At 36.6% G+C, this 12,092-nt stretch overlaps 2 protein-coding genes and 2 long non-coding RNA genes across 4 annotated transcripts; all 4 read left to right on the top strand.

Moving 5' to 3' along the window:
• LOC139783853 (uncharacterized) lies at positions 1 to 1,049 on the top strand. Its single transcript, XR_011721394.1, has 3 exons — positions 1 to 365; positions 585 to 707; positions 927 to 1,049. It is a non-coding gene; the product is annotated as an uncharacterized lncRNA (long non-coding RNA).
• Positions 1,050 to 1,734: 685 nt separating this feature from the next.
• On the top strand, positions 1,735 to 5,637 carry LOC139782665 (probable ATP-dependent RNA helicase DDX49; the record flags this gene model as incomplete). The annotated part of the gene is made up of 6 exons (XM_071721688.1): positions 1,735 to 1,792; positions 3,529 to 3,722; positions 4,091 to 4,435; positions 4,509 to 4,681; positions 4,781 to 5,136; positions 5,222 to 5,637. Coding segments are annotated over 6 exons (1,404 nt in total), but the record flags the coding sequence as incomplete, so codon positions are not given.
• A 650-nt stretch (positions 5,638 to 6,287) lies between these two features.
• Positions 6,288 to 10,280, top strand: LOC139783819 (BBSome complex member BBS7-like). Its single transcript, XM_071722977.1, has 11 exons — positions 6,288 to 6,442; positions 6,795 to 6,871; positions 6,939 to 7,191; positions 7,270 to 7,535; positions 7,614 to 7,803; positions 7,906 to 7,986; positions 8,058 to 8,198; positions 8,275 to 8,396; positions 8,456 to 8,565; positions 8,637 to 8,916; positions 8,973 to 10,280. Exons 1-11 carry the CDS (start codon positions 6,362 to 6,364, stop codon positions 9,085 to 9,087), a joined length of 1,716 nt encoding a protein of 571 aa, XP_071579078.1. The 5' UTR covers positions 6,288 to 6,361; the 3' UTR covers positions 9,088 to 10,280.
• A 27-nt stretch (positions 10,281 to 10,307) lies between these two features.
• LOC139783856 (uncharacterized) lies at positions 10,308 to 11,505 on the top strand. The gene is made up of 3 exons (XR_011721403.1): positions 10,308 to 10,469; positions 10,745 to 10,856; positions 11,285 to 11,505. It is a non-coding gene; the product is annotated as an uncharacterized lncRNA (long non-coding RNA).
• Positions 11,506 to 12,092: the final 587 nt, after the last annotated feature.

Below are 12,092 nucleotides of genomic sequence, written 5' to 3'. Positions count from 1 at the left end.
GTCTGCTTAGCGACACCCACGGGCCGCGAAAGTTAGTTAGCCGTTTAAGTAATCGCGTCGCGTCGTGTCTGCGGAACGACACCACGCTTACAAAGTTACTTACGGGGAGCGCGCTTTTAGCGCTATAAGCGTGCTCTGTCTTTGTTCAACTTTCAGTAAGTAACAGAGATAGAATGACGTTGTCAGCGCTAATAGCGTCTCCCCGAACGCACCTTTAATCGAATCGTTCATTTGTTTCAGAAAATAACGACGCAGAAGATAACGTCGGAGCAGCGAGGGAATCCTGCGAAGCTGACATTCCGAGCAGCCTGAGAGGAGGAGGAGGCCTAGGATAGGCATCGGGCATCGGCGTACCAACACTTCTGGTAAAAAACTCATAAACTACATTAATTCCTACATTAAACCGTGTTTCGGAATTTAAATTAGTAAAAAAAAATATTTTGAAAAATTTGATTCAAGTTGATTCTAACGTAGAAACCTTTTTCGAAGAAGTAATTTAAAATATAATATTAATCTGAATAACGAATAAGATGTTCGATGCGCGTGACACGTATTTAATCGATTCGATTATTTTTATGTTACAGAAAATATCCGCGCGGGAAGGAGCATCATCTTCGCATCGAGGGAACACGAGTGACATCCCGAGCAGCCTGAGAGGAGGTGGAGGCCTAGGATAGGCATCGGGCATCGGCGTACCAACACTTCTGGTAAAAAACTCATAAACTACATTAATTCCTACATTAAACCGTGTTTCGGAATTTAAATTAGTAAAAAAAAATATTTTGAAAAATTTGATTCAAGTTGATTCTAACGTAGAAACCTTTTTCGAAGAAGTAATTTAAAATATAATATTAATCTGAATAACGAATAAGATGTTCGATGCGCGTGACACGTATTTAATCGATTCGATTATTTTTATGTTACAGAAAATATCCGCGCGGGAAGGAGCATCATCTTCGCATCGAGGGAACACGAGTGACATCCCGAGCAGCCTGAGAGGAGGTGGAGGCCTAGGATAGGCATCGGGCATCGGCGTACCAACACTTCTGGTAAGTGTTACTTTTCATTTTTTTTTAAAGATATTATAGAATCCCTCTTTGTGCTTATTCAGTTCCTACATTAAACCGTGTTTCGGAATTTAAATTAATAAAAAAAAATATTTTGAAAAATTTGATTCAAGTTGATTCTAACGTAGAAACCTTTTTCGAAGAAGTAATTTAAAATATAATATTAATCTGAATAACGAATAAGATGTTCGATGCGCGTGACACGTATTTAATCGATTCGATTATTTTTATGTTACAGAAAATATCCGCGCGGGAAGGAGCATCATCTTCGCATCGAGGGAACACGAGTGACATCCCGAGCAGCCTGAGAGGAGGTGGAGGCCTGGAAGAGGCATCAGGCGCCGGCCGAACAACATGCGGTAAATATAATTGGTTTATACATATTGTGTCTTTCGCGGAAAGTTTAACCAATCGGTTTTTCAATCGAATAGTAAAGATAGTCAGAGAGTAGAAATTAAAAAAGAGTTTAATTTTTTAAATTCTATTTTGAATTCTTGTGTTCAGTAAATAGAGTATACTTTCAAGAAATTAAACGTGTTTTTTTATTAAATTTATTTAATTAAAAGAAATACAGAATTCCGTGTTTTACCTTCGGTAATTATTTTTCGAAATAAAGACTGTCTCTTTTCTTCCCTGCTCTAATCTGGATTACCTATATGTTTGATTGTTACAGAATCATCGTAGCAACGTTGCAGATACAGCTCCGCTTCTGCGCATCGGTGTCGGTGAGTTTTAACGTAGGGATGCGTGGGGAAATAAGCGTGTAAAAAATCTTGTCTATAAATGACATCACGCTTATAAAGTTAAGCGTGTAAATAATCTCGGGAACGCAGCATTTAGCATAACTCCGAAGTCCGAGCGAAAGTACCTCACTCTGTGGTACCTCACTAAAGCCTTGTGTACACGATACTAGAAATCGGTCCGAGTTTCGGTTTAAGCCAATGAAACTGCTGCTTTTCTGTAAGAGCTGCAAGTTGATTGGCTTAAACCGAAACTCGGACCGATTTCTACCAGCTTCGGCGGTAGAAGAATGCAGACATACATTCTGCTGTCTCTTTCTTTCTCGCTATAGCTATAGCTAATGCCGCCAGCCGCGAGAATCGTACTCGCCGCTCGTATGTTTCTTTTCGTACCTGTAAATAAATCTGTAAATGGAAATACATTCTGTTATACATAAAAAGATGTAAAATAATTAAAGAAATAAAGAATAGAAGAAGCGTAAATGATAAACGAATAATAGAAATACACTCTTTGCCAACATATGTCTACCTCTTTCTTCGAAGTTTCGTTAGGAATTAAGAAAAATAACTTGTAATTAATACAAGAAAAATTGAATTAAAAATTAAATTATTTGTCCCAAATAGAAAATTAAAAAATATTCTGTTAGTATATATATTAGTATATTTAGAGTATATTTGTCTACTTTTTACTCTGATAATAGCAAATAAATATAGTAAAATTATATAGGAAAAATATTATTTTTACAATAATAATTCTGTTTTTCATTTTCTAAATGAAAAACGGTAATCTCTTCCGTTATGAAAAAAATTTAAACACTTGTTAATTTGACAATTCGACAATTAATAAAAAATTATAATTCAAAAATAACGTTTTACACAATTGTAAAGCATATTGCAATTATATAGTGCATAGGAATATACACAAGTAGGTATTAATATTATCACAATATTAAACAAACAACTGCATGTTTATATTTCCTAATAGTGTATACCTAATACATTGAAAAGGAAAAGTTATGCGCGCGCAGTGAGAGTGTCGCGCGCGATTACTTACATTTAATAAAGCATTCATATTTCACGTAATATAATATTTTAAATGATATTGTCAGTGAAAATAGTTTGAAAATTACACAGCATACACAATACATAAGTAATTTACTGAAAACAACAGAGTTAAAATACAATTTATTTCTCATGTATCGCTATGTATTTATTTCTCTCGTGTAATAATCCGTTCAAAATAAATTATTTCTTATTATTTGCTGTTTTCCAAAAATTAGTTATGTCTGATATTTCTGGCTTTTGCGATGTTTCATCGCGGTGAATATACTGTATCACTAGGTTTGACTTTCGGATTAGAGCCATGTTCTTTTTGGTTTAGAATCGTACGTTTCGTGAACATTTCAGTTCATTTCATTAGGGTGACGAACAATTTAATAAATTAAAATATTCACAGAATGTCGGATTCTAAATCAAGTACAACATGGCTCCAATCCGAAGCCAAATCTAGTAGTTAGTTATATGTTTACTTCGACAATTATTTTCGTTACTTTTCAGTAATTTTCTACAAAAATAATTTACGAAGAAACATGTTTTTCCAGAAAATGTTCAATGGTTATAAAGAGTTACAAGGAATGATCATATCGAATAATATTCAGGACGTTAAACTTTGCGAAATTGACGAAACTATACAGCTATTTGTTTGTTTCCCTCTCTAATAGGTTTAAAAAAGCCAACGCCGATTCAGCAGAATTGCATTCCTCAAATACTGACGGGCAAAGATTGCATAGGCTGCGCCAAGACCGGTAGTGGCAAAACTCTAGCATTTGCCCTGCCTGTTTTGCAAAAATTATGCGAGGATCCATATGGTATATTTGCTCTTGTGTTAACGCCAGCGAGGGAACTAGCTTTTCAGGTGATAAATTTTACTTTCTTATTGTCGTTACTTGCAATATAAATTGTTTTATATTTGTGAGATTTGTCAGATCATCTAATAAGTAACGTAGTAATTTTACATACTTAAAAATAATAGAGAATAATTTTGATTGTGTACTGCATTGTACATGTATGGTATCGTAAGCAAAGGATAGAAAATTTACTAGAAAGATGGAAAGGAAGAGAGAAAGAAATAACAAATATCTAATTTATCAGAACTTTTAGTAGTTCTATTATGTTTATTTAAATTAATTGTATTACTCTTGGAACGATCTGATATTTGTACAAAACAGCCATGCTTGCGGTTAATTATAATAAATCTTATTATATTTAATGGAATTATTTTAGATTGCTGATCAGTTTGCTGCTATTGGCAAGGCTATCAACCTGAAAAAATGTGTGATTGTTGGCGGCATGGATATGGTGGCACAAGGATTGGAATTGTCGAAACAGCCACATATAGTTGTAGCTACACCTGGTCGACTAGCAGATCATTTGGACAGTTGCGATACGTTCTCCCTGCAGAAGATCAAATTTTTAGTGTTGGACGAGGCTGATAGACTGCTCGGTGGCCATTTTGATGAACAACTTAAGAAAATGTTTGCTGCATTACCCAAGCAGAAACAAGTATTGTTCTTTAGCGCTACAATGACAGACGCTCTTGACAAAATGCAGCAAATAGCTTCTGATAAGGTATATCTCGATAAAACAACTGTATGTTATGTTACATTACGGCTAGCAGGAATAAAAATGACAACTTTTCTAGGTTTTTACGTGGCAAGAGGAAGATGACGCTGGTATTGCCACAGTAAAGGAATTGGATCAACGTTACGTGTTGTGTCCTAAGGATGTGCTTGATTCGTATCTGATAGAAGTAATTAGGACATTTCGCGCCACCGATAAAAATGGTTCCATCATGATATTCACGGATACTTGCAAGTAAAGAATACAATTGCTCTTGTCACGTAACATAAAAGATCTTTCAAAGATTACGTATCTAGATCTAATTTATATATTATTATTTTGTGTTGTATTTAGACACTGTCAATTATTATCAATGACGTTGAATGATGTTGGATTTACGAACGTGGCTCTTCACGCGATGGTTAAGCAAAAGGAACCTTTAGCAGCGCTAAACAAGTTCAAGTCAAACCACGTACAGATATTAATTGCTACCAATGTCGCGGCGAGAGGCCTCGATATTCCCACGGTGGAATTAGTCATTAATCATACAATACCGAATGTACCGAAGGAATACATTCATAGAGTCGGTAGAACAGCTCGCGCAGGTAAAAACGGTATGGCGATAAGCTTGATAACTCCACACGATATCAAATTATTGCACGCGATCGAAGATGCCATAGGTACTAAATTAACGGAATACAAAGTAGACGGTGAGTACATGTCCTATTTTGCGTTTCTTTTTTTTTTTCAATAAAGATGGCTCAAAATCACATCTGATCCCTTAATTGATGTTAGACAAGGAAATCGTTACAATCTTGACGCAAATATCGGTGGCAAAACGGGAAGCGGAAATCAAATTGGATGAAACTGATTTTTACGAAAAGAAAATGATCTATAAACAAAAAAAGTTAATTTTAGAAGAATTCGAAGGAGGAATGCAACTTCCGGATGAGGTAGATACCTGGAAGGAGGAGAGAGAGGAACGTAGGAAGAGAAAAGAGCGAAGAAACAAAAATTTTAAGTTTCTTGAGACACAACGGTTTGTGTTAAAACACACACAACCTAATATATAATATATGTAATAAAAAACACCAAATGTACAACATACATTATGCCTGTTCGTATAACTTGTGATACAATGATAAGTAATACTACTGTTATCTTTTTACCATAGTTGTATTAATTCATTAAAGAAAAAAAAAGTAAAAATACGTTATGTCGCACCCAAATTGCACCACATTATAATTTATATTTAAATAATAATAAGTAATAATGCACATTGTACTAAGTGCATAATTACTTCAAAGATAAATGTATAAAAATATGTGACTAAGATGTTTTTTTTTTATTGTTTTTAAAGACGTTTTTAACGTTTTATTTTTGTTTCGTCAAACTTGGTATTAACTACTCGCAAAGTTTTATATAAATATCTTGTAAATTTAAATATTTATAAAATCATCTACTGATGTCATCTACATCTATGTATATTATGTCTGTGTGACAAGTCCTGGATATTACAAATGTATGGAATAAAATGTAATTGAAAAGGCAACTTTATATTTAAAAAAATATCATACGCGGCTACGTGTGAAGAGAATAACGCGCTTTTAAGATATTTAGAGGCGCGCTCTAATCTTTTCTTCGTTCTGTATTAAGTTTAATTTTTGTAAGAAGGCGTAGAGCTCGGCAACGTATTCCTTAGGATACGTGTAGAAGTGGGCAACGTGCGGCGTCTCCTCGAATATCTTCATGTACGTCTGCAACATATAAATGCATACGTCTCTTACGTGATTCTCTCATGAGCCAGCAAACGTGAGGCGTTACCTTTATTCCTAAAGATTCCCAGATATCGCGCACAGACAAATTGCTGTTTACAGCTCCAACAGGATCGGTTTTGCTCATGAATAGTAATGCTGGCACGCGTACACTGGTGGTATGAAATATCTGACTGGATCGAATGTAATACTGTGTCGCTTTTCTACTCTGTACGCTGTTCTAGCCTGTGCGGATTGTGCGGTAAGACATCGCGATAGATTTTATATAGAGCATGCAGGATTCGAGGATCCGTCCGGAAAGCATCTTTCAGACTCCAGTCAAGAAGTGCAGTAGTCTCAGCTGAAGAAGCTGTATCTTTGAGAAAACAACGGTCGATTACTTGATTCCGTTTCTATTCTTAAAAATTACGTGTATCTTTAATATTTTCATAATTTTACCTGGAATATCTTTTCATTCTTGCAAAGTGTCTGCAATTTAAGTCTTTTATTTCACTTCTGAACAGAAATTCACGGAGATTCGAGGATGGAGTTGTTATTTTTCAGAAATGCGTCTTTTTTGTAGCTGATTCATTCAATGCAGCTCTGCTTTCCAGGTGCGCGTTTTGCATGGCACAAGTAGTCCAACAGTCCTAAGATTGCCGAGCGCTCCTACGGTGCTTTCCATATACAGGTATTATTAATCTTTTACCCATTGCATTTCGAGTGAATTATTTTGTGTTATTCATCCCATAATTCAGAGAGGGAGAGATATACTCGAGGGACCGCGTTTTGGTCGGTACCGCGGACGGTAGAGTCGGACTACTGATCCTCCAGGGCAACAAGACCCTCCGAGTCACCTGGCTACTGACTTCGACGGGCTCGGAAATCACTTCGTTGGATACTCATCAGTTACAAGACGGTATAGATATCCTCATTGGTCGACAAGACGAAGTCGTCGAGGTGTACATGTTTCCCGACGAGGACGTATCGTCCACTCTGCGTTATCACTACGTGAGTAACGATAGCCGCATTCATAGTTTTCACCGAATTAAATCATGCTATAAGTTTAGAAGATATCTATCATTACAGAACGCCGGTGAAAGCATTAGTACAGTCGTGGGCGGAATAATCGGCATCGCCAATTACCCTGAGGTTCTCGTCACGACTTACTCGGGCCGAGTATTCGGATTGACCACCAGTCCTCCTGGTCTGCTAGAAGCGGGACAGAGCGACGTCGGATTGGCCAGGCTGAAGTTGGAGATACAACAACTGCAGGAGAAGCTCAATGAGGAGAAGGAGTCGTCCAATTTCATGCCGGACCCTCTGGCACCTTTGATATTAGCAGTGAATCATAAGTAACTGTAGCAAAATTATTTCTACAAATATAAAACTGATTAATCGGGATTGAAGTTGCAACTGAAACCAATTCACAGAATGGTGCTGCACAAAGAAGACGCTTCGTATTGCCTGTCCGTAGAACTAGACGCGTCAATCGACAATATTCTAATACAATCCGATACGCCCGTCGACCTGTTGGAGACGGAGAGCAATAGCGCAGTGGTCAGCTTGTCCGCTTGCGATCCTAGAGAGGGCAATTTTGTTCTTGCCACTTATCGATGCCAAGTATACAATATACGCGATTCTCTGAAACGATACAGAATCTTTTTGAATTTTAATAATATCTCTAAGAGTACGAGCTTTTTACGAAATATAATTTACAAATAGATCAATACGAATCGTCTGGAAATGCGACTGAGATCCATCGAGGGTCAGGCGGGTACCTTGCAGATCTACGTAACGTCTCAGGTATTTTACACGTCGCTTTTCGCATCCTATGTAGGTGTATTCACGTTGTTAACGTCTATAATAATTCTCAGATACAGCCGAAGCGTTGCCGTAAAATCTCAGTTCCTATTTACGCCTTATCTCTGCACGTCAGGCAACACGATGATGATGACACCGCGTCCAGTGGTCCGTTTAATGAATTGAAACTAAACGGCAATTTCACTATTGCCGAGGTACGTTTCTTTGTCCTGTTAATCTTGTTATGAGAGAAACGGTTTTCCATGTTCTTTCCATGGATCTTCTCTCTAGATGAACGCGTGGCTCTCTTTAGCGTTACCCGATGTGCCCGAGAGACCTCATATCCACGAGGGTGAAGCTGTTTTAGTGTATATCTCGTCCTTCATCGGAACGGTCCTCAAATGCAAATACAAGTAAGTTTATAACGTAAAATCAGACCTGCATTCGTCATTAATCTTTTGCTAAACTGCAGGAAAGGGAGCGCGCTTTTTCTCGGCGAGAATATATCCACCATCATAATTCTCAGAGATATCTTGACTAAGGAAGCGACGAAACGAAAGATAAAGCTAGACGTGTTCTGCGGTAATTTATCGATGATTATTGCATTTCTCTTCGAAGACGCAAAACGATCGCAAACGTAAATCTTTCCGCAGAAGTAGCAGAGGGAAGTGTATCTAGAGTCTTGGAGTTAATTCTCCCGCGACTGAACGCGGCCTACGATTTAATTCAGAAGATAAAAATTCTGGACGCTCTCGGAGAATGGGAACTCCAATCCAATCCGAGGGAGAACTTATGTTCCGAGTACCAAGAGCTGTTGGAGAAGGAGACGGAGATTAGATCGCTTATGGCGAAGGACACTGAAATCCTGAACAGACTGCACGCTATCATTACCGACTTATACGTAGATTGGGAACGAGCAAAGCGATCTCGAAGGTAAAGATGGGACTTTTTATCGTGGCCTAATTCTAACAATACGTTTCGTGTAATAGGATTAGTAGCATTGAGGCTACGGCGAAGTTAAAAGATGCCCTCGAATCCAGGGATTTGGCTACCATCTTGCAAATTTTCATCGGTAAAGCCGACGTAAACGGCCATGTGAAATGAATAAACGAAAAAATCAAGGTGGAAAGAAGATAGAATTATAGATATTGAAGATAGAAATTGCAGCGGAGGATTTACGAAAAGTTTACCGAAGACACCGAATAAGAATTGGAAAAATAACGACGGAGAAAGAGGATTACAAGAGGATATCAATAAAAAGGAATGAAGTGGAATATCGCGATAGAAAAGAGACAATGTAATGATAGAAGAACGAAGACCGAAGAAAGGAATAGAACAAGAAGAAAGAAAAGCTTATCGAAGGAAAATCAAGGAAGGAGGACTTACGAAAAATTTCCCGAAGAAGAATTAAAAAGATAACGGCGGAGAAAGAGGATAACAGGAGGAGGACATCGTTAAAAAGGAAGACATGGAATATTTCGACGAAGCATCGCGATAGAAGGGACAATGTAATGATAGAAAAACGAGGACGGAAGAAAAAATGGAGCGAAAAGGAAAGAGCGATTTTATCGAAAGATGATCAAGAAAGAACAGAAGAAATGGTCATATAAAAAGGATAAACGGAGGACCAAGATAAAGGAAGTATTAAAGATGGAAATTGCGGTAAAGAAATTATGAGAACTTTGTCCAGGAAAAATCGAAGATGGCAGAGAGAATATATAACGATCCGGAAGAAGAAGGATCGTGAAAAGACGTTAAAAAAAGAATCAAGACGAATCTTTCGGGGAGATATCGTGATAAAGAGGACAATGCAACGATTGAAGAACGAAGACCAAAGAAAGGAGTGGAATAAGAAGATAGAGAAGTTTATCCCAGGAAGATCGAGGAAAAAGAGAACAAACGGCAATGTGAAAAGGATAAACGGAGAACCAAATTGAAAGGAATATCGACGATGGAAATTGCAGTGGAAACATTACAAAATGTTTATCGAGGAAAAATTGAAATAACGACGGAGAAAGAGGATTATCCGAGAATATTGTTAAAAAGGAATAAAGGGAAATATCTCGACGAAACATCGCGATAGAGGAGACAATGCAGCGATAGAAGAACGAAGACTAAAGAAGGAAAATAAAGTACAAGGGAAAGAGAAGTTTATTGAAGGAGGATCGAGGAAAAGGAAAAGAAACGTCGCATTTTCGGGAGTGCCATTCGAAGACGACAGGTTTTTAGAAATACCACCACGCGATTCTCGGAGGAGTTCTACGGAATTAACAACCGGAACAGTTTGAGAAAAAGTGGTGAGTATAATTGATTTTTATATATTATGTTACATACGAAAACTTCGATTATTTCCTTTTAATCAAATCGCTTAATTAAATGTTTCAGAAAATAATGCGGAAAGCGTCAATCCAACCTGACTCCCGAGGACAGCCTGAGAGGAGGAGGAGGCCTAGGAGAGGCATCGGGCGCGATGAAACAACTATGTGGTAAATATTATTTTTTAATGTATATAAAAGTAATCTTCTTTTCTGTATGTTCTTGAGTAATTGTTTTATTTTTCACCATGATTTAGATATATAATAATTAAAGAAGAATTAAAGAGAAAGAAGGGTAACTTAAAATTTTATAAAAATTTATTCTTGTAAAGAGCTTTTTCGGAGCACGCATAATTATTTAAATAAATATCTAATTGTGTGACAAATAAAAAGTTTGATGCGCGTCAAAATTATTTAATATCAAATTATGTATTTAAATGCTTCAGGAGATAACGACGTGGAAAGTGTCGCATCGAGGGAGCTGATAATCTTAGAGGACAGCCTGAGAGGAGGAGGAGGCCTGGGAGAGGCATCGGGCGCCAGCGAAACAACATTGTGGTAAATATTATTTTTTATTTTGTGTAAGGTAATTTTATTTTCAAGAGACACGGTAGTGTCTCACGCCAAGTACGCGCGAAGCGAGACTGCACCGTGACTCTTTTACGCGAACGCACGAGTATCCGAGATTTTGAGATCTCAATAACGAGTGAACGGATTAAGTTCTAAGTAGGCTTGATCGATAGCTTGGGGTCGGTTTATAAAATAAGTGTTTTTATTTTTTTTCTTATACCTAAGTCGTTTTATTTTATCATAATTTTAAAATAATAATTAGAAAGAAAGAAGTAATTAAAAATTTTATAAGAGTTTATTTTTCTAAAGATTTTTTTCGAAAAATGTATAATTATTGAAATAAATTGAATGATGAATAAGAAGTTTGATGCGCGTAAGAATTATTTAATATCAAATTATTTATTTATATGCTTCAGGAGATAACGACGCGCAAAGTGTCGCACAACCCGAGAGGACAGCCTGAGAGGAGGAGGAGGCCTGGGAGAGGCATCGGACGCCAGGGGAACAACTTTGTGGTAAATAAAATTTTATTTTTTATTTTGTGTAAGAGTATTTTTTTTTGTTTATTCTTGAGCCTCTTTATTTCACCATTTGATTTGAAAATAATAGTTAGAAGAAAAAGAGTAATTTAATCTTATAAGGAGTAATTTAATAATATAGTTATTATATGTATAACTTAATATTATATGTATTAAGTGGTATTATATGTATAAAGGCTGGTCTACAAGGAGTTGTATCGTAAGTCGTAAGTCATAAGTGAATCGACCAATCAACGTAGAGTGTTGGTAAGATGACAACTCAGCAGTAGGCCAAATGCCAATATTTATGACACCGACTTACGACAGGGATACGACGCGGTTGTGACCACGGTCGCGTTCAGTAGAACGACTGCTGAGTTGTCATCTTACTTACACTCTACGTTGATTGGTCGATTCACTTATTTACGACTTACGATACAACTCATTGTAGACCAGCCTTAAACTACAGCGTGTATTATTCCATGATAAAAGCAAAAAATAAGAAACTTTGGAATATCTTTATTTTTTGTAATTTTTTGTAAAAATTTGTAATTTTGAAAAATTAATATTAAGTTGTGAACATAAAATTTAAATAAATAAATCGCAGCTGTATCAAATATACCCGATATGTTAATTTTCAGTATATTATACCTGAAAAGCATAATATATTGATTATTTATTAAAAATGTAATTTATAATCGGATCT

This window comes from Temnothorax nylanderi, unplaced genomic scaffold (genome assembly GCF_030848795.1).
Source record: "Temnothorax nylanderi isolate EJ_2023f unplaced genomic scaffold, tnyl_v1.0 TNYL_tig0008_pilon, whole genome shotgun sequence".
NCBI classification, from domain to species: Eukaryota; Metazoa; Arthropoda; class Insecta; order Hymenoptera; family Formicidae; genus Temnothorax; species Temnothorax nylanderi.
This window is presented reverse-complemented; position numbering and strand designations above follow the sequence as displayed.